The sequence below is a fragment of the Mangifera indica genome, chromosome 20 (genome assembly GCF_011075055.1).
Source record: "Mangifera indica cultivar Alphonso chromosome 20, CATAS_Mindica_2.1, whole genome shotgun sequence".
Classification (NCBI taxonomy): domain Eukaryota; kingdom Viridiplantae; phylum Streptophyta; class Magnoliopsida; order Sapindales; family Anacardiaceae; genus Mangifera; species Mangifera indica.
The window spans coordinates 199,619-222,458 of record NC_058156.1 but is presented as its reverse complement, the minus strand read 5'-3'; the positions used below and the strand labels follow the sequence as shown (position 1 = coordinate 222,458).

Genomic DNA, 22,840 nt, shown 5'->3' with positions numbered 1-22,840 from the left:
TCATTATTTAATCAAGTAGTTTAACTGTTTATTTTATCTCTAATTAAAATTCACTCAATTACATAATGACATGCTAATCCATTAGAACCTATTAATATGACCAATCCACTACCATATTCAAATCCAGCTCTGAAATATAAAAGTGAGATTTAGTTTCTAAAGAATGGACGGTTATGAAGCAGCTAGGAAACCAAGTTCTTTCATGCCCCTTTTGTCACATTGACAGTTAAGAACCAAAAATTTTATCTACTGAACTCTATGCAGTGAATCACAGCTTAAACTAACTATGACATTTCCCAAACATACAGAAATAAACCAACAGTAATAACAACCAATAAATTAGTCATTAATTTAGTCCACAATAATTTATCAAGCACAAAATAGAAAAGGAAACAGAGAAATGAAAAGTCCTACAGTTTTGATCGGATGGTGTTTGAAGACTTGAGTACATTAAAAGCATCTCCTGCATCTTATGATCAAAGGACACCCTACATTTGTCAAACGAGGCCTTCCGAGCGCAAAAGCCCCTATTGTTTTTGTTAAAACTCATTCATCTTCTGCTTCATTATCAGCATCACCAAGAAACTGTGACAAATAGTCCTGCGCTTCTGCTAGTGCTGACTCTTTTGCATCAGCAGCATACAATATCTTCTTGATCGCTGCAGACATCTGCACCAATAGAGAAGTATCAAAATGTAATATGTAAGGAGGAAAAGGGACGATAATTAAGTCCAAGAAAGATATGTAAAACCATAATCAAAATATATTTCAAAAGTCAAAAACAAGCCCAATAATTCTTACAGGAAGATGCTCCAATTCAGTAGTCTGACAAAGTATTTCTATATCCCGCAATTTTGCAAAGTAAAAGTCCCTTTCTTTCTCCAAAAGATCCACAGAGAGCTTAAGATCTGTAATCTGTATAAATATAACCAAAAAAAAAAAAAAAATTTAGAAACCATTGACAAGCTGCATCATAGATTACACAGCATTGAAATTTCAACAGGTTAATGAGAAATCCAGCAAGAAACTAATGCCAATACCCTCTTGGACAAACCCTGAACCTCTTCCAAAGAATTAGTTCCACCTGCTGCAGCATGTGTCTTACCTTGCCTGGGCCCTATATCAGTGACAAACACTACATTTGTTTTAAAAAAACTAGAAGACACAAGCACACAAGAAATTAAGAGGTTTAAGGTAACCAGAGGCTTTGCTGTGGGCAGCTGTGTCCCCAGCACCAGTATTATGCATGTTGTTAGTCTGCAATGATTTTGAAATCTTCAGTGAACCACTCTTAGAAGTCCGCTCCTTCCCACCTTTACTTCTTCGTTCTATGGGATTGTAGTTCCTACAAGAACAAACCATGCAAGAAAATCAGAAATATGCAAAACAAAAAAAAGATATTGTCATGCTGGCAAAACTTTATCAAAGAGTCCAAAAAATACCATAGGAGAGGAAAGAGAGAGACAATAACATACTCATTCATAATGCCACCATTTATAGATTCACAATAGCGTTTCAGCCATTGTAAAAACTCCAAGTTGTCCAAAGGTCGACCTTTAACAAGCTTGTTGACCTCAATATGCTGGCATGGAACAAAAATGAGATAATAGTCAGTGCAAATGTCTACTACAAGAATGAATAGTAAACCACCTAAACCTGCAATGCAGTTCATACTAGACTGATAACATTATTGATTACAGAGACACCAACAGTCTGTATCCATTGAGTTAAGCCAATTTATAGTACAGATTTTAGTTACTAAACTCTATATATAAGAGAATTAACATAAACAGAGTGATTTCAAATGTATCCTGCCGTAAAGCCCTCCATTAACTTGAATTCCACTTCATCCTTTTTGTGTTTGCCAATAACCAACCAAGTTGCCACTACATCCAGCTGCTAAAAGAAACTCTTCATCCAGAGTTGTCCGTGTCATTTACATCATGTTTGCTGAGAGACTATAGAGAAGAGATTACTAATACATTTTAATGAGAGTTGATGAACAGGTAGGGAAGAGGCCACCCCTTTAAATCATTCCCAGTATAAATCAATGACTAAAGGTAACAGCAAACAAGGAGATTAAGAACCCAAAAATGAGTATGATGTTATGAAATGTAAACAATAGAGTGCACTGAATTTTGTTTAAACATGAGAATATGAGCATAATGTATATGCTAATTCCAAAACAAACCGACTAGAGCAGCCAAAATTCGTACGTCAAGCAATGAACAAACAAATGAGCATTTCAGGAAAACATGCAATTACCTTTTCAATTTTCAACTTATTGAATACATCCTGTAGGACCTTGTAATTTTGGATAAAGTCATATTCTGTCTTGGCGTCAAAATTTACCTAAAAAATTCAACCCCGGAAAAAAATTAGAAAGGTGATCGAAATGATTAAATAAAAGAAAAAGGTGAAATGAAAAGTAAAGTAGCAGTAGCGTGATTGTCACCTTGTGCATTGGAACAACTCCTGGGTAGGTCATGTCCATCACTTGGCACTGCACCGCCCCTGACGCAACCTGCCCATCAATGGTTCATACGAAGAAACTCAAAAAGGTTAAAATTCCAAAACCCAAAAATAAAATTATAAAACAAATTTCACGGTATAATCCAAAGAAAGATATTGTTAGTACATTCGTCTACTGTTGCACCAACCAACTCAACATGTTAAAACGAATAGCACCCAGAAAAAAAAAAAGGGATATCATTTCAAAGCAAAGCTCTTACCTTTACACTCAATTAACAAGCCGTGGTTTTTTTCCACTTCTTTGAAAAGAAAAAAATAGGGACTTTTCGACCAAAAAAAAAAAGAAAGTAAATTTCCAACAAAGAAGAAACGAATTCATAAAAATCAAACAATAGAAATAGTACTAAACAGCATTTATACCCACCAATCTCTCTTCCAAAGTAAAACCCGAAACGCATAATTGGAGACCCAACTCAAAAACACACTGAAACAAACATATGGAGCAAGAAGGGAAAAGGGTACCTCTTCAATGCGAGAAAGATTTAGTTGAAGCCTGTTATTGATCCACGTCAACAACTCATTCCTCCCAACAAAATAAGCACTGTCCATCATTCCAATGTTCGTTGCCATTAATTGTAACTGAAAATTCAGAGTGAAGGAGCGAAAACGTTCTGTTTTGGCGTGATTAAAGAGTGTTTAGTTTAGAGAATGCAATAAGAAGAAGAAAAACCAGAAAAGGAAAACAGACGATGCAGAAAAAAAAGTTATTGGCAGGCAGGCAGGCACCGGCCCTGTGAAAATGCGGTTTTTATTTTTTATTTTGAACGTTCATTTAATTATCAAATAAAATAAATATTTCATTTTTTTCAATAATTTATAGTGGCGGCAAGTTGGCTTTAGGGTTGGATCTCATATTAATTTTTTTAATAATTTAATTTTAAATTAAATTTAAATTTAAATATTTAAAATAATTTAAATTTAATTCATTCAATTTAAACTCGAACTTAAATCATTGAGATCAAATTTAATTTTAGTAAGTAAGGACGGTGAATAAAAATTATTAAATATGAAATAAATAATTAATTAGTAGACACCAATTTAAAGGTGTTGATTATCAAGAGATAATGACCAACTACAAAACACCTCCCCATAACATTTAACTTTAGGTTGAGGATGCTGATTGACTTTGACATTAATCCCTTTCAACAAGGATCGGTGGGTATAATAATGACTTTCCCCTTTTTGCAAGATACATTTATTTTAAAACGAATATCAAATTGGTTATTAATGATAATATATTATTATATAATTAAATATTATTTTATTTTTAATTTAAAATTATTTAATTATATAATAATATATCATTATTAATATTCAGTTTGATGTATAGTTGTCAATGGGTCGGGCTGGGTTGGCTTCAGCTTGGCCCATCGGGCTAATGGGTCGTGCCGGGTCTAAGGCCCAAATAGTAACGAGCCTTCGGACCAAGCCGGCCCATTAAAATATAAAAACCCAAGGCCCGACCCATATAATAACGGGCCTTAATCGGGCCAGGTTTTAATGGGGCTGGGCCAGGTTGGGCTTTAATCGGGCCAGCCTGGCCCATTTAATCAATTTTTTTAAAAAAATTTTAATTAACATTTTTTAACATAAATTTTTTTCAATTATTAAAACCGATAACAGTATCCCGAATATTTTATTTATAACCCCTCACTTGTGACGGAGGAATACCGTAGTTATATGATGAAAAATATTATAAATTAATAACATAATACAAATAAATTAATTTACATACGGTATAAATTATAAAACATAAATAAAATATATCTACTATATAATATTTATCTACTCATCTTTTATATTTAAATCTCTGAATTCTTTAAAAATAAATAATTATTATTTATGAATTTAGATATTTTTCGAAAGAGGGTTAATGAAATTGAAAATATAATGAAATAATTGAAATTGAGTGATTAAAAGATTTATAAATAAAAATAAAAAGAAATAAAATAGATTTATTTAAATTTTTTTTTTTTTTAAATTATGCAGCTTCTTCCTGGCAGAAGCAAAAATCTGCTTCTGCCAAGGTAGAAGCAAAAATCTGCTTCTGCCGTAAGACAGCTTCTGCTGCCCAGGAAATATATATATATATATATATATATACAGTATCGAGTCGGGCCAGGTCAGGTCAGCCCATGTACCTAATATTTAGGCCCGGGCCGATAGGCCCATGTGCCCGGCCAACACTCTACAGTATTGGGCCGGGCTTTATCGTGCTCGGGCCCTTTTTCATACTTCGGGCCAGACCTCCATTTAGCCCAATTCAATTGACGTGTCTAGTTTGGTGTATAGTTTTAGTATATATAATTTTATTATAAAAAAATATATATGATTTCGGCTACTGAGAAAAATAAGTCCTAACTAATTTAGTTTGTTCCATAATTTGTCGCAAAATATTTCATCCATGTCTACTTGATTTAATGTGATAGGATTTAGTTGTATCTATACTTGACACATCTAGATTTGATATGTTAGAATTTAGATTTATTTATTCTTTAATAGCTTAGATTCAATATGATAAAATCTAGTTGTATCTATATTTTAGATTTCTATATTCAATATAGGTATAAGAGAACACAACGTTAAATCTCTTTTAATGATATATCAAAATCAAATTTTGTATTAATCTGATTGAGTAATTCTAGGATAAATCACTATATTTAAATTTGTCATGTCTTGTTTGATTGTTTCAATCCCATGAAAATGACGATTCGGTTTAAGTGAGATTCTTTGTTATAAAAGAAAAATTATATAGAGATAAGAAAAAACAATAGTTTGTATTATTTCAAATTACTTTAGAAAAGTTAATAATATAACGATGGATTTAAGCTTTTTATTGATCAATTGTGCACTTAAAAAATTTTATCTTGCTCCCTATTGTTTGTATTGTGTGAAATTTTCCTCTAGATTTATGTAATTCTTGTTGGTAAATTTTTGTCATCTACATAGATAGTTTTGAAATTTTGATGGTAAAATACAATTATGCCAAAAGTAATATGAACCGATTTAGCTTATTTCAAGCTATTTTCATGAGATGCTACTAGGGAGCCTTTTGGCATGTGATGGATGATGTAGGATTAATTTATGAGTAGGTTTAAAATCGACTCATTTGTCATTTAATGATATTATTCCTCTTATTAACGATATTATTCATCATTTGATAATATTATTTACTTTGTTGAGACCTTGCACTGACAGTGTGAATCAACTTGAACTCGAGATGGGCATTAAGACTTTGATTTGAGCTTGAGTTGACCTTAGATTTGGCTTGACTCATATTGAATTCATCCCTATTAACAATAGGGATACTATTAATACTTAAAAAATATAAGGGCCTTTAGAAAATTTGAGATATTATGGGTGTTATGGTTGGGATTTAGCGGGAATTGGGCCCAATATCATAAAACCATATGGGCTTGAAATGGACCTCAACTTTTAAGGCAAATAGCAATATGTTTGGTAACAGTTATATGTGATTCCAGGATTAGGGTTTTTGGGGTTTGCTTATAAGTATCTCAGTCTTACTAAATGGTGATCGGCGTTTGAAACGGGAGAGACGGACCTGCGAAAGAAGCAACATGGTACACGTCTCGTTTTACCGTAACTGTAAGTTCTATTTCCGTATAAATTTGTCATAATTTTGGATTTTGCAGTTGAAATTATTTGATGATCATAACAATGTGAAGAAACTGAAGTATTAAAGATGCGAATGGATCTGTTTGACGATTTTTTTTATTGTTTACTATTGCTTATGATGTGTTATTTCGTATGGGTTTTGATCTTAGTGTGAGAAAATTTTGGGAAAGGAAAGGAATATTTGATCACTTAGGATTTAGTAACACATAATTTTGGTTTAGAAGTAGGTTTTAGTTGCTGTTCCAGGAAGTTTATCATGGAGGCTTTCAGTTATATGCTGTGATTGGTGTCTGCTAACGTTGAGAAGTAGAAAATGCAAAAAATTAGCTAAAAATGAGAAGTTTTTGTTTACTGAGTGTGTTTGGTGCTAGTAGTGCCAGTTTCACTATTAGGTATAATAATTATTTTTTAAATTATTGTCTTCTTTCTATCAAATTAGTTTAGAAACTGATTTGTTGCTGAATATTCTATGAATATCTGAAGATGGGAAGACATTTAAGAAGCCCCGTCGCCCCTATGAGAAGGAGCGCCTGGATGCCGAGCTGAGGCTTGTTGGAGAGTATGGGTTACGGTGCAAGAGGGAGTTGTGGAGAGTTCAATATGCATTGAGTCGCATTCGAAATGCTGCAAGGGAGCTTCTGACCCTTGATGAGAAGAACCCACGTCGGATATTTGAGGGTGAGGCCCTTCTTCGCAGGATGAACCGCTTTGGGCTTTTGGACGAGAGCCAGAACAAGCTTGATTATGTTTTGGCTTTGACTGTTGAGAACTTCCTTGAGCGCCGCTTGCAAACACACGTATTCAAGATGGGTATGGCCAAGTCTATCCACCATGCCCGAGTGCTCATCAGACAGAGGCATATCAGGTATTTTTATTAATTGGTTTTTATGGATAGGTGGTAACGGTTTCAGATTTTACTCTTTGCCAAAATTGGATTCTGCGTGATTGTATTTAACTTTAAGTTCTTTTTATGACTTTTTCTGCTTGTAGTTGGTGGTAGTAATTCCATAAATTATTATCTTTTTTCTTGTATATCCCCATGGAATGATGTTATGATACAGAGGAATCTAAATGTTTGGTTTCCATTTTATGGAATCTTATAAATATTATTAGGCCAGACCATCTATGCCTCCAATTACTCTTTTGATTGTTGCTTGAAACCAGCTCAACATCATACTTCTTTGAGCATGCTTTCAATATTTTAGTTTAATGTAAGCATCATTTTATAGTTCATGGTAATAATTGCGTTTATGGTCGCTGTTTTCTTCGAGGAATCAGCTCCCTCGAGTATAGATATTATTATGATGCTTGGAGTGAAGTGGGTTTGTTGTGCATTTCTGAAAGTGTTTCATATAGAGTTTGTGCTCTTATTTTAACTATTTTCACTGTACTAACAATGTGGATTTCCTTTCACTTGGCAGGGTTGGTAGGCAGGTGGTGAACATCCCATCTTTCATGGTTCGGGTTGATTCACAGAAGCACATTGATTTCTCACTCACTAGTCCATTTGGTGGTGGTCGTCCTGGAAGAGTGAAGAGAAGGAACCAGAAGGCAGCTGCTAAGAAAGCTGCTGGTGGAGATGGTGATGAAGAGGACGAGGATTAAGTGATGATTTGTTATCTTTTGCTGGTAGTAGTTGAATTGTTATCAAATCTAATATTTATCGCCACCACACAATTTTCTTTTCAAGTTGTGGAAGAAAGTTGTTATTTATTTTGATCTTTTATTTTATTTTTTTTAATTTTAGCTTGTGTGAGATTATCTTAAATTCAATATTTCTGTGAAAAAGAATATGTTATTGGGGTTAGTATGACCATCAGCCTGATGTTGCCATCATTTTATTGATTTGTTCATTAAGGTGATGTTACTGGATGTGAAACTACTCAGTTTTTATTTAATTTTAAGAGAAAGGTACTTTTTGCTTCAGAAGATGCAATCAGTCAATGGTTAAATTTTTATTATTGTCATGTTTGGGTCCATATTACATGTTAGTGGATTGGTATGATTATTCGTGCTGAATGGAAATTGATAATAAGTAAAACATTCTTCACAAAGAAAGGGGTTATTGCAATTTTTCTCCCTAAAATGGGGTTTTCGCTTTTACATTCCCAACTCACAGTCAAAGTGTGTGAAGTCACGTCACGACCTCAGTCCGGTTTCACAATGTATACAAAAAACTAACGTACTACAACTTTCATAGTACTTTGGATATTATTATTATTAAGCCACCTCCGGCCTGAGCTCAAACTCTAGGAGCCGTTTATTGAGCAGAACAGACATGTTCTTATTGAACCGTAAGCATCCAATTCAATTTTGGTACTTCCCCTTTTTTATGCTCCTAATATGAATCAAAGATGTTCGCACCTTTTATTTCAATTAACATAAGCTTCCTTTCTCCCTTATTACTTTCAACTATGTGTCACATTGAATTTTTTTATCCCCTTTTTATGAGAGAACGCAAGCAATTTCTTTTAATTTTCTTATAATAACAACATTGGAAATTATGAGAAATATTGCGGTATATGTACGACGGTAAGATGAACTTTGCAAAAAGCTAGCAATATAAAGCCAACTGCATAACCAAAGCAAGCAACTCAGCATCCCATCACTGCACAATTATAAACAAAATTAGGAGAGACCTTTGCTGCAAGCAAGTTCCACTCTAGAGGGCCTTCACTTGGAACCCAAGCATACAACTCAATCACACCTCCACCTGAATTCCTTCGGCCACCAATAACGACGAGCATGTCTCCACATCCCCTGAAAGCTAAACCCCATCCATTCATTGAATCTGCTCCTTCTGGTAGTCTCCCAAGTGTGATCCACACATTCCCCGTCTTGTCATATCTGCTCACCTCATGTCGAGCATAATCAGCTGCATATAACTCGTTTTTCACAACAGCAATTAAAGGTGGTGCCCCACCTGCAACAAATGTTGTGCCCCCAACCTCCCCGTTTCGCGGTGGAAACATGTCTGGTATTACAGTCCATGTATTTTTTTCAAAATCATAAACTTCCCCAGAAGTAAGCATGCCAGGGTTCTCTATCCCGATCCCACTAACTACATAAAATTTTCCATCAATGAATGCTCCTGAGCACATTTTTCTAGGCATGTGCATATTTGGGATACTCACCCACATGCTCGTTGTTGAATTGTAAAGCTCGGCTGAGCTCAAAATTCTACCAGTTGGATCACAACCGCCGGCCACAATGGCAATTTCGCCTGAGCTGGCTGATCCAAACAAGCACCTTGGTGCATTCATACTTATTCCAAGTGACCACGTGTTGGCTAACAAACTATACTTAAATACAATAGGGGAAGTTATTTCCTTTCCAAAAACAAGTAGATCCGTACCAACGCCCAACGACTCCTTGTCTGAAAACATGAAGATTTCAGTTGGAGGCATTCGTGGCAGACGCATCCATCTGTGGCGAAATGGATCAAATGCCTCCCATTCCATCGGGTTGCACGAGAAATAAACCCAATGTTCAATGACACCCATACACCGCCTCATCCTGTAAAGTTCTCCACTTCGAATGAGAGACCAAAATGTTTTATTCACGGCAGCTATTGCACCATAGTCAGACCTTGAGCAGTGAGCGAGACAGTTGATTGACAGGTCTCGCCCAAGCTTAGAAATGAGTGAACTTGACTCAGAATGATATCCTACATGATTTGACTTATCTGGGTGGTCAATTTGGGTTAGAGAAAGATCATGCATGCCCTTCACAGTGTCTTCTTTCTCATGAAATTCTAATGGTTTTGCAACATTTCTCGCAGCAGGGTCCTCTCCATCTTCTAGCGGGCGTTTACAGTTGTCAATAACGTCAAAAATGTTATATGTCCATACACCATCTTGGTTTGTCAACTCATTTGATATCTGCTCACCATCTTGGTTTGACAACTCCTTTGATATCTGCTCACCGTCCTGGTTTGTCAACTCATTTGATACCTGCTCACCATCTTGGTTTGACAACTCCTTTGATATCTGCTCACCGTCCTGGTTTGTCAACTCATTTGATATATGATCACCCTCTTGCTTTTGCAACTCCTCTGAGATTGGCTTGCCCTCTTGTTTTGCCAACTCTTCTGAGATCTCGAACATGTTGCAGGGATTAGGTTATTTGAGCAGCAAAATCGTTTCCTTCCTTCCTTGTCACAATAAAGTACAAGGTCAATCAGTTTATAAGAATTGAAAACATCAAAAATAAGAAAATGAAAATATAGAATCGTAACCCTCAGAAATTCAACATGCAAAATCATATGAAATCAGCTAAATATGCACTCAATTAAGAAAACACAATAAATCATGAACATTCATTTCAAGAAGCAAAAAAATAGCGTACAAATTATTTCATAAAATACAACAGAGCAGTTGAGCGAAATTGTGATTTTTAAAGGAATCAAAACATTGATTTTCACATGCAACTGGAATTTCTGAAAGTTTGATTAAAAAAATAATAATAATAAATGAGAAAAAAAAAACTCATCTAAGATCAGCCTGTATCAATCCAAATTTGGCATAATTCAAAAAAAAAAAAGTGATAATAAAAGCAAAACATCCTAACGATCATTTGGCTTATCAACCAGCATCGAATTCATGCACAAACAAAACCCCGTAATGAGAAATGACAATTACCCATAACACATATCCATTCCTTCAGAAAAACAAAGAAAATTGCAGCGACAATAACCGAGAAACACAGTTGAAGAATCAAAATGTCAACAATGAAATAAATCCAAAGTCAGCTAAAAAATTTCCTCTAAACACACAGTAAAATAGACAAAGCTCTACAAATGAAAGTTGCGAGAACCAATATGCAATAACCCCATTATGTTTCACGCCAGAAATGATATAGAACGTCTCAACGAGCGAAAAAGGAACATAAACACGATAACAGCAGGTGTAATGAGACGGCCAAAAGCCAAAAAACCCACAGAGAGTAAAAATGCAGGCGTTGTAACCCTTGAACTGTAAAAACAAAACGAAAGTCAGTTACTAAATTTAGTCACTCTCAACTCAAGTATGTAAGTGTGTGTGCTGAGTTTCTCTCTTCTTCTTTTCTTGCTCTCTTGTTCTTCTTCGACTGAGAAAGTATTATATATTTGTGTGTGCTTCATGGGAATGGAACTGGGCTTTTATAGTGTGAGAGTAGAGAAGAGGATTTTACCATAATTCACCAAAGAGAAGAAGCCTTTTTTTAAGTATCAGTCGTAGCCTTTACAACTCTCAACCCTACTCTTTTTTCATGGTAAGTTTTCTAACCCAATCATTTGGTATAAATAGTTTGTACATACTTCTTTGGAATGACAATCTTTGAAGTATGTAATTTGAAGATGAGGTAAAGTATTCATTATTTACTATTTGTTTAACTTAATTATTTACCATCAAATATGTTTTATGGATTATTATTAGTGAAGAAAATTATTTTTCAAGAAATAAAAATTATTTTTGAAAATCCGAAAATAACTGAAAGAATCAACAAAAGGAAAGAAAATCTAGAGGATTTCTCCAAATTATGGAAACAAAATTAAAACAACAACTTTTTTCACTTACCAAATTACAGATAAGATTTGAAATTATATTCTAATTTTAGATGAAAAATAATAAAAATAAAATCCGATTCTCTTTTAATGGTTGGATTTTGTCACATTTGGTATTTAAATTTACATATTTTAATTAAATCTAACACATCATTAAATATTCTAAGCATATCAGATTTTTTGACCTTTTTAGTGCATTGTATTTATGAGGACGCAATTTTAATGTTTTTGGGCAGATTTGGATTTAAATTGAATGATTTTGTACATTAAACTGGATTCAAAAATGGAAATATGTTTGGAATAAGGATATGGATAGTGATAATCACAAGGTAGTCCATAAGCGAGTCTTGGTCTATAAAGTTGTATTGTATAGTTATTTAATAACATTTTACTCTATGTTTAGGTTTAGAAAGCTTGTTTTGTATAGATGAGCTCGATTTTATCTGAATTGAGTCAAACAAGGGTTAATTTGAGTTGTTTCATCATTTATATCGCTAACCCAATTCATCTTTTAAGATATATACCCTACCACCGGATGATTATTTTCTATTTAATCGAATATTGTTTTCATTTTTCAAAATTTTTGTAATTACGGGAACATGAATTGAGTCTATCTGATAAGGATTATATATCATAGCATGAAACTATAAATATATTTAGTTGAATATTATTATATATTTTTTTTAAATTAACATGTTGATGAGTTAGTCTGATTGATTGTTAGTCAGACTAGCATAAACCCATATCAACCTTTTGATTAGGTCAATGCTTAGTTCTATTGTGAAAATAATGACTTAAGATTGACTCAAATCTAAAAAGATTAATGAAGATCAACTCAAGGTCGATAAGTTGATATTCTTTTGTTCGAGCTCAAGTTAGTTTATAGAATCTAAAGTTAGACTCAACTCAGATGTAATATTCAATTTGAGTATATTTGAGTTGAGATTGAGCTCAAATGTTTAAATTGATTTACACTCGACTTAGGTATGAAAGTGAACTCAATTTTTGAGTTGAACTCAATCTAGTCAAGCTCGAACTTGACATGTTCAATCTAAACTCAAGTTAATTCAGATTACAATTAACCTTATAATACAAGGACCCAAATGTTAGTGAAAAATTTCTATAAGACTAAAGTTTATGGCAAATGGAAAGATTTTGTATTGATTTGAATCTATTGGGAAGTTCATACTTGAGACAGATCATATTATAACGAAATTAAATAATAATAAAGATATAATATAAAGTTTAAAACGAATGAAATGTAGACATAGTATTACACACGTTTCACTCTTTTTTTTCTTTAAATTTTTTTCACTTTTTCGTAGTCGCCAATTCATGGGCAATGAACAATTAAATATGGTACAGCCAGTAAGCTTACTGGGGTGGGTAACTTAAAATTTCCCTTCGTTGAATTCAAATCTCACAGTTACAGGTAAAAGAATGATTTAATAAAATGGAAGGGTTGTAATACTAAAATGTTGATGTTGGCTAATTTTGCATGTCGGTCAATGTGGGTGATGGTTGCTATTTATTGATTTATCTTTTCAGAGTTGGAGCTTGTCGATAGTTTAATTTGAGATTAATTTGTTTATCTATCTAACGTTATTATTTCATTTGATGGTAATATTATTCATCTTTTTGATTATACTGTTTACTTTATTAAAAATTTGTCAATGATATTATGGATAAACTCAAATGAGCTCCAATAGGAATATATACAAATCGAATCAAACTTGAACACTCCTTTCTACTTTATGCTTAACATCAACTTCTCAACACCGCCATCATAAGGTTAAGGCATGATATCCTAGCTTCTGATTTAATACCAGTAACACTCTCCTCATCGAATTGAGCAGCATTAACAGGAAATACTTCTTTTACCATGTCAATAATGTGGTCAACCCTCTCTTCATCCATTCTTTTCTGCAACTGTACCCAAACAGCATAGCTTCATCCACCACTGGTTACAATAACTCATCCATAGAGTCAACATAATCCCCTTGCAATCTTATTTACAAGAGCAAAAACGAACTCAGGCTTATCAATCCACTTCGACAAATGATGTTAAGTTGCAACTAACGAAGGATTGACCAGCTTTTCAATCGCCCAAAATGGCTGGTGACGAGCAACTTCCAGACTATGGCCCTACAAGTTGCCTTGATTTTCTTCATCACTGCAACTCGTTAAGGTTGCCCAAAGCAAGAAAGTTTCACATACAGTATTGGTGTTTGACATCCCCTTTCATAGTAAAAAGAGGATTTAAGACTTGAGGTGATCTCCTTGTATCCGTATAATTAGAGGAAGTCAAAGCAGAAAATGGTGGTGGCCACCCCATGGAAACAAGAAGGGCTCGATGATTAGCAATTGCTTGGGCCCTCAATATTGCCACGGCTAAAAAAATTATAAAAAATAAAGAATAATTTGACATGATTTTCTTGAGGGTTATTGCAATTTTTCTCCAATGGGGTTTTTATGCATTAACATCGGTTTTGCTTATTCCAGTATCTCTACTATTTTCAGAAATTTATACATAAAATGACCCATTAAAAGCTTCAGTACAATACCTTGAATATTAAAAATTTTGTAATTTTATGAAAGTGAATGATCAATTAAGATTCTTTCCCTTATTTTTGGTCAAATAACTAATAAACTTTGACGAATGAATGTCCACCACATTCCTTAATAAAATCATTTGCATATTCTCAACCTTATAATTTCTTCCAACCACCATTACCTAACATTTTTCCATCTCCACTGATGATGGCAGCGACGGGGCGTCCAATCAGAGGGAGATGGACTCACAGATATTTACCTTTGATTTATTTTATGATTTATTTGGACTTTGATTTTATGTAAATACTATGAATATGTTTATTTCAAGTTTTTAAGTAATTGTGCAAATATATAATGTTCATTAGAACGATGAAAATTATGAGGAATAATAGAGTATGTATAGGAATAGGACATTAAGTTAAACTTTGCAAAAACTATGTAGAACAACTACAACTTTACCCGCACATTCATTTATTCAATAGTGCCTATTCTATACATTACCACCAAACTTTGAAAAGCCCTCGTAACTTCCAACCCGGCAAGAACCCAACTACATAAGGCCAGCTGCATAACCAAGGCCAGCATCTTAGCATCCCATCACAGCACAATTATATACAAAACTAGAAGAGGGTTTTGTTGCAAGCAAGTTCCACTCTGGAGGACCTTCACCTGTTACCCAAGCATTTATCTCAACCATTCCTCCACCTGAATTCGTTGGTCCACCGATAACGACGAGCATGTCTCCACATCCCTTGAAAGCTATACCCCATCCGTTAATTGAATCTGCTCGCTCTGGCAGTCTCCCAAGTGTGATCCACTCATTCCTCTCCTTGTCATATTTGCTCACCTCGTGTCTTACATAATCAGCTGCATACAGTTCGTTTTTCACAACAGCAATTAACGGCGGTGCCCCACCTACAGCAAATGTTGCAACCTCAACCTCCCCGTTTCGCGGTGGAAACATGTTCGGTATTACTGTCCATGTATTTTCCTCTAAATCATAAACTTCAGCACAAGTAAGCATGCTAGGGTTCTCTATCCCAATTCCGCCAATTACATAAAATTTGCTATCAATAAAAGCCCCTGAGCACATCTTTCTTGGCTTGTGCATATTAGGGATACTCTCCCACGTGCTCGTTTCTGAATTGTAAAGCTCGGCTGAGCTCAAAATTCTACCAGTTGAATCACAACCGCCAGCTACAATGGCAATTTCTCCTAAGCTGGCTGACCCAAACAAGCACCTTGGTGCATTCATATTGATTCCAACTGACCATGTGTTAGCTAAGAAACCATACTTATATACAATATGGGAAGTTATTTCCTTCCCAAAAACAAGAAGATCCGTGCCGACAGCCAACGACTCCTTGTCTGAAAACGTGAAGCATTCATTTGGAGGCATTTGTGGCAAGCGCATCCATCTATGGCGAAATGGATCAAATGCCTCCCATTCCATCGGGTTGCACGAGAAATAAACCCAATGTTCAACGATACCCATACGCCGCCTCACCCTGTAAAGTTCTCCACTTCGAATGAGAGACCGGAATGTTTTATTCACTGCCGCTATTGCACCATAGTCAGACCTTGAGCAGTGAGCAAGACATTTGACTGACATGTCTCGCCTAAGCTCGAAAATGAGTGAACTTGAATCTGACTGATTTGGTTTATTTTCTTCCTCAATTTGGGTTAGAGAAAGATCATGCATACCTTTCACTGTCTCTTCTTTCTCATGAAATTCTAATGGTTTTGCAGCTTTTCTCGTGGCAGGGTGCTCTCCATCTTCTAGCGGGCGTTTATTGTCGTCAATAGCATCAAAACTGTTAGATGTCGACACACTATCTTGGTTTGTCAAATCCATTGATATCTGATCACCCTCGTGGTTTGGCAACTCCTTTGATATTTGCTCACCTTCTTGGTTTGACAACTCCTTTTTAATCTGCTCAGCCTCTTGCTTTGGAAACTCCTCTGAGGTCTGCTCGCCCTTTTGTTTTGCCAACTTGTCTGAGATCTTGAACATGTTGCAAGGATTAGGTAATCTAAGCAGCAAAATCGTTTCCTTTCTTCTTCATCACAACAAAGTAAAAAGTTAATCCGTCTATAAGATTTTAAAACATAAAAAATAAGAAAATAAAAAACATAATCGTAACCTTCATAAATTCAACATGCAAAATCGCGTATAGATTATTTCATAAAATACAACTTTGGCATAAATAAAAAAAAAAAGAAAGTCAAATATTAAAAATAAAAGCAAAACACCCTAACAATGTAAACATTAACGTTATGACCGATCATTTGGCTTATCAACCAGTATAGAATTCATGCACAAGCAAAACAATTTGTATTTAAAAACATATATATATATATATATATATATATATATATATATATATATATAAACCCCGTAATGAGAAATGACAGTTAACCATATCAGATATCCATTCCTTCAGAAAAATGAAGAAAAGGAAAGAAAATTGAATCAAAATGACAAATGTGAAATAGAACCCCACTATATTTCACACTAGAAATGCTATAGAACCTCTCAAGGAGCGAAAAGAGAAAACAGAAACATGTTAACAACAGGTATAGTGACAGGGCCAAAAGCAACAAAACTCACAGAGAGTAAAAATGCAGGTGTTGTTGGCCTTGAATTGTAAAAACAGAATTCAGTCACTCTCAACCCAAGTGTGTAAGTGTGTGTGTTGAGTTTCTCTTCAACTGAGAAAGTAGTATATTTCTGTGTGTGCTTCATGGGAAGGGGGCTTTTATAATGTGAGAGTCGGTTGGTGAAAAGAAATTTACTGTGGGCGGAGGATTTTTACCATAGCTCACTAGAGAGAGAAGCCATTGTTTTTTTATTATTATTATCTAGAACGCAAATTAGAAAGAAATAGGAAAAACATGGAAAATTTAATAAACCATTTATATAATAATTGAAATTCAAGTTTATTTATATTTTCCTATCTTCTATTAAGTTTATTTATCATAGTAATATTTATTTAGTAAAATTAGGGTTTCTAAATATGTTCATACCAAAATTATGGAAACAAAATAAAAACAACAGCAACACTTTTTTTTCAGTTACCAAATTACAATCAAGATTTAAAATTATATTCTAATTTTAGATGGAAAATTATAAAAATAAAATCTGGTTCTCATCTTTTAATGAAATCTAATAATACATCATTAAATTTTCTAAGCATATCAGATTTTTTGACCTTTTTAGGGCATTGTATTTATGAGGATGCAATTTTTTTAATGTTTTTGGGCAGATTTGGATTTAAATTGAATGATTTTGTACATTAAAGTTAAACTGGATTCAAAAATGGATTTGGATAGTGACAGTTAGATTTCATCTTAATTGAGTCAATCAAACAAGGGTCAATTCAATTTGAGTTGTTTCATCATTCATATCACGAGGTGCTTGTTTTAGCCCAATTCATCTTTTAAAATATATATATATACCCTAGCACCAATCCATTATTATTTATTATGTGGGTAAGTATTATTTTAATTTTTTTAATTAATTAATTTCTCATGAATTAGGCCAAGTCAGCAAGTTAAAATTTTTGTTATTATTTGGACTTGAACAAAGTCCACCTGGCAAGGATTATGCATCATACCTAGAACAAAAATTTTATTCTCTCTTAATAGTTGGATTTTGTGAGATTGTGTAATTGAATTTACATCTTTAATGAAATCTAATATGTCATTTAATATTCTATGCATATTAGATTATTTTCCCTTGTGTAGAGCATTGTACTTATGAGGATGCCATTTTATTTTTTGTGGGATATTAATTTTTTTAACCACATTTTTTTTCTATTATACATTTTTTTGGGATATTGATTTTCTTTTTAAAAAGAGAAAAGCTTAGTCGATAAAAGATATTTTAATACCATGGAATATTAGTAGAAAATATATGAATTAGAGATGGAACAAATTCAATTAAAAAAAAGAAACAAACAACAACCCTTTTGTATTTACCAAATTACAATTAAGATTTAAAATTAAAAATTTTTTAATTTTAGATAAAAATAAAATTAATATATAAAATCTGATTCTCTCTTAATTCTTGGATTTTGTCAGATTGTGCATTCAAATTTACATCTTATATGAAATCGAATGTATCATTAAATTCCCTATACATATCAGATTTCTTTTCCTTTTTTAGGGCATTATATTTATGAGGATATTATTATTATTTTTGTTTTGGTAGATTTGGATTAAGGACATTAATAATGATAATTACAATTTAGTCCCTGAGTGAGTCCTGGTCACTGCGACGACTACACCTATATAACAAAACCAGCACCTGAACATCCCATCACTGCACATAATCCACAAAACTCGCAGAGGCTTCTGCTGCAAGCAAGTTCCACTATGGAGGGTCTTCACCTAGAACCCTAACTCTACCTAAATTCCTTGGTCCACTCTAGTAGTCTCCCAAGTGTGACCCATTCATTCCTCCTCTTATCATATTTGCTCACCTCATGTCGTGCTTAATCAACTGCATACAACTCGTTTTTCACAACAGCAGTTAAAGGTGGTGCCCCATCTGCATCAAATGTTGTGACCCCAACCTCCTTGTTGCGCGATAGAAACATGTCAGGTATTACAGTCTATGTATTTTTCTCTAAAACTTCCCCACAAGTAAGCATGCTCGTTATTGAATTGTAAAGCTCGGCTGAGCTCAAAATTTTTACCAGTTGGATCACTACCGCCAGCTGCAATGACAATTTCTCCTAAGTTGGTTGAGCCAAACAAGCACCTCGGCACATTCATACTCATTTCAGGCGACCACGAGTTAGCTAAGAAACTATACTTATATACAATAGGGAAAGTTATTTCCTTTCCAAAAACAAGCGGATCCGTACCAACAACTAACGTCTCCTTGTCTGAAAACATGAAGCATTCATTTGGGGGCATTCTTGGACAGCGCATCTATCTGTGGCAACTCATATTTGATCTGCTCACCCTCTTGGTTTGGCATCTCCGTTTTGATATGTTCAGTATTTTGGCAACTCCTTTGACACCTGCTCACCCTCTTGCCTTGGCAACTTCTCTGAGATCTACTCGCCCTTTTGTTTTGCCAGCTCCTCTGAGATCTCGAACATATTATAGGGATTAGGTAATTTAAGCAGCTAAATCGTTTTCTTTCTTCCACGTTACAACAATGTACAAAGCTAATTAGTCTGTAAGAATATAAAAGCATAAAAAATAAGGAAATTAATAAAACAGAATCATAGCCTCTTAATTCAACGTGCAAAATCATATGAAATAAACTAAACATGCATTTAATTAAGGAAAAAATAAACCATGAACATTCCATTCAAAAAGCACAAAAATCTCGTAAAAATTATTTCATAAAATACAACAGAGCAGTCGAACTAAATTGTGATCTTTAAGCATGGATTTTTCACATGCAGCTGGAATTCCTGAAAGTAGGATAAGAAAAATAAATGAGAATAATTAAGAAAAACCCATCTTAGAACAGTATGCATCAATCCAAATTTGGCATAATTCAGAAAAAAAAAAGACAAATAATAATAAAAACCAAAACATACCAAGGATGCAAATCATGAAGCTTAAATAAAACCCCAGAATGAGAAATGACAGTTAACCATATCAGATTTCCATTCCTTTAGTTAGCGTATTTCAAATTGACTATTTTATATTTGAACTAATTTTAAGTTGAACTTTGTTTTGGTTCGTTTTGGATTGAATCTAACTCTATAGATGATCTTTAGCTAAAATAAAAAGAAAGTTTAAGTGAAAATGTGTTTTCAACGTTTGTCCACTCGATCTGATGAACTTAATTACAGAGGCTCTTCCTCTTCCTTATGGTACGCACCAACGCATGGATGACTTGTCCGTTTATCGTTTTCGTTCCAAATCCACACTACTAAAAGTTCTGTCTCCTTTATTTATTTAATAAAACTGATCTTATTATGGTTGAACTTGAATTTCACTTTCTCAAATTGATTTAAGTTTAAGGAAGCTCACCAAGCTTGAATCTAGGCTCAAGTTTGATTTTTTCAAACTGAACCAAAATTGAGCTGGTACAAGAGTGAATTCAATAAAAGTTAATTAATAAAATATAATTAAACACTTTTTGATTGTTAGACATGGTTGATTTAAATCAAACCGAATTGAGTTTAAATAATGATAAGTTTAAATTTGATTTGAATTCGAAATAATGAGCTCCAGTTTGAGCTCGAACCAACTCAAATGATAAATAGTGACACTATGAAAGATGGTGAATCATTACAGAACGACAATAAGAAGAAAAATCATTAAATAAAGAAGAGTTCTGATGAAAATTTATTATAAAATCCTTAAACTCAAATTGAACTATCAAATTAAAGTTTTAGTTAGAATTAAAATTATTCAGGCTAAATATGAATTTGAGTCTAAACCAGTTTAATTCGATTTCACCCCTATTGTTAGGCTACAAAATGAGTGAATATTATTTCCTATGAGCAGGATTCTTACAATTTTTTTAAAACTCTTAAAAGCAATTTTGTATTGCTATATATCTGTGAGTCCAGTCCGGTCCAAAAGTTATGCATTTCAATTTGGAGGAGAGACACAACAGAAATGTATAGGTAAGGTAAAGCATAAGCATGTCGATGGATGGATGGTATTGTTAATCGGGAACATGAATGTCTCCATGTATGAGTCATTCCATCATCGTCCAATCAGATTTCAGATACCCAATCACTTTATTCCATTAAATGCTCCACTTGTAATTTTAGATTAATTAATCCAAGTTGCTATTATAATAATTCTACTTAACATCTAATTTAATTAATTAATTTTATTTATTTATTTATGTTCCACATGCTCTCACCATAATATGGGAGGATAAATAATATTATATGTACAAATATTTTTTTAATATTAGATAAAAATAAACTAATATATTATAATGTGATTGCGTAATTTAATTGTATATTTTATATCTAATTTAATATCACTAAATTATATGATAATACATTAGTTTGATTTGGAATTCTTAGTAAGATTCATAGGGCTAGATTCAAGTTGAGTTATCAAACTCAAATTTTTATGAATCAAGCTTTAAACAGAGTTTTAGACTCAATTGATAATTAAGTCAAACTAAGGTTGGAGATGTTCAACAACTCAAGTTTGGTTTGATCCAACTTGTGAATCAATTGTTTGATTTAAATTAATTTGAGATTAACTTGTGACTTAAATCAAGTTAAGATAAACAACTGTCAAAATAACGTCATTTTAAATGTTAAAATTCGACTCACAAACTTAAGCCAAATCAAAGAGTTATATATATACAAGTGGAGCTCAAGCTTTCTTTCAATACAACTCATTGAACTCAACTCATGCTATTACCTATTCAAGCTCAACTTAAATCAATCCATGTTCAAGTTTAATTCGGCTCATATCTTGACCTAAAAAGGAATTGATTAAATTGTGCACAAATGATTAATAATACTTCATATGACTACGTAACATGTGTTAGAAGGAAAATTTAAAAAAAAAAAGACTTGGGGATACATAGTTATTGTTAATACAAATCCTAATACCTTAGATTAAGTCCTACTATTCCCATTTTTATATGAGAATTTAGAATTATATTAAGCTTTGTCACATTCATCATCTTTGTAGTTGTTAATTAATTAAGTTGATTAGTTTTGTTCTCTCAAGGCATACATAGAAGGAAGAGAAGGTGGTGCACGTGCACCGGTTTTTCAACTCTATTGCTTTCTCGTTAAGTTCATCTTAACCTCCCCCAGGCCTCCCATTAATATATAGTCTATATATCAATCAGCTTAAGCTTAATTAGTAGCTAATAATCATATATAAATACATTTAAACCCCAACTACTACCTCTAAAACATAAATCAAGGATAATATATTTGAATCATTGTTGTTGATTCAATTGTAATTAGTCAATACATTAAGCTAAACCCATAAACATGCATGGATAATTTATAAAAGTGGATTTGAACCAAATTGAGCATAAATAAGAACCAGTTTAAGCTCGGTTTAGAAGGAAAGTAAAAGAAGAATGGCCTGTTAATTCTACACAAATAAAACTGTGCTACCTTACCTGCTCTCTACATGCATGGGATAGGATACCCATTACTAAAACCCACGTATCTTGTATTAGAGAATTGCTTATTAACAATGTTAAAATCATTTTGGTCGGTGTCAATTATCGGTTGATTTTGAATGGATCGGTCTCCTTCACCGACCAAGGAAGCAAGAGTGAGAAGATAGAGAGGTCTTATGCTTATATATTAATACGAGGGCAATCGAAATAAACAATGCACGCACGAAAACGTGAAGATAATAGACAGTACAGAGCACATGGTAAGGATCGAGATCATTAAATAAATAAATAAATAAATATATATATATATATATATATATCTTTCTTGCATTTTCAAAAAACTCTAACTCTAAGATTGGGAAAAGAAACCAGCCCACTGGATGGATTTGAAAGAAATAAAGAAATAAGGGTTCCTCGTGAATGTGAGCACAGTCTTGGCTGTCCATTGGATCAATGTCATGTGCCCCGAGATGTACGCCGAGCCA

General features: G+C 33.5%; 4 protein-coding genes across 4 annotated transcripts; 1 reads left to right on the top strand and 3 right to left on the bottom strand.

Moving 5' to 3' along the window:
• Nucleotides 1-311: 311 nt before the first annotated feature.
• LOC123204068 (microtubule-associated protein RP/EB family member 1B-like) lies at nucleotides 312-3,285 on the bottom strand. The gene is made up of 8 exons (XM_044620615.1): nucleotides 2,995-3,285; nucleotides 2,456-2,524; nucleotides 2,266-2,352; nucleotides 1,476-1,582; nucleotides 1,200-1,345; nucleotides 1,041-1,117; nucleotides 802-915; nucleotides 312-669 (listed from the first exon to the last, which is right to left on the bottom strand). The coding sequence occupies exons 1-8, from the start codon at nucleotides 3,100-3,102 to the stop codon at nucleotides 547-549; spliced, it is 831 nt and encodes a 276-aa protein (XP_044476550.1). The 5' UTR covers nucleotides 3,103-3,285; the 3' UTR covers nucleotides 312-546.
• Nucleotides 3,286-5,994: 2,709 nt separating this feature from the next.
• On the top strand, nucleotides 5,995-8,004 carry LOC123203963 (40S ribosomal protein S9-2-like). The gene is made up of 3 exons (XM_044620459.1): nucleotides 5,995-6,138; nucleotides 6,652-7,033; nucleotides 7,590-8,004. The coding sequence occupies exons 1-3, from the start codon at nucleotides 6,111-6,113 to the stop codon at nucleotides 7,771-7,773; spliced, it is 594 nt and encodes a 197-aa protein (XP_044476394.1). The 5' UTR covers nucleotides 5,995-6,110; the 3' UTR covers nucleotides 7,774-8,004.
• A 685-nt stretch (nucleotides 8,005-8,689) lies between these two features.
• Nucleotides 8,690-10,478, bottom strand: LOC123204898 (F-box/kelch-repeat protein At1g74510-like). The gene has a single exon (XM_044621704.1). The coding sequence runs from the start codon at nucleotides 10,272-10,274 to the stop codon at nucleotides 8,763-8,765; it is 1,512 nt and encodes a 503-aa protein (XP_044477639.1). The 5' UTR covers nucleotides 10,275-10,478; the 3' UTR covers nucleotides 8,690-8,762.
• Nucleotides 10,479-14,664: 4,186 nt separating this feature from the next.
• LOC123204381 (F-box/kelch-repeat protein At1g26930-like) lies at nucleotides 14,665-16,522 on the bottom strand. The gene has a single exon (XM_044620982.1). The coding sequence runs from the start codon at nucleotides 16,278-16,280 to the stop codon at nucleotides 14,853-14,855; it is 1,428 nt and encodes a 475-aa protein (XP_044476917.1). The 5' UTR covers nucleotides 16,281-16,522; the 3' UTR covers nucleotides 14,665-14,852.
• Nucleotides 16,523-22,840: the final 6,318 nt, after the last annotated feature.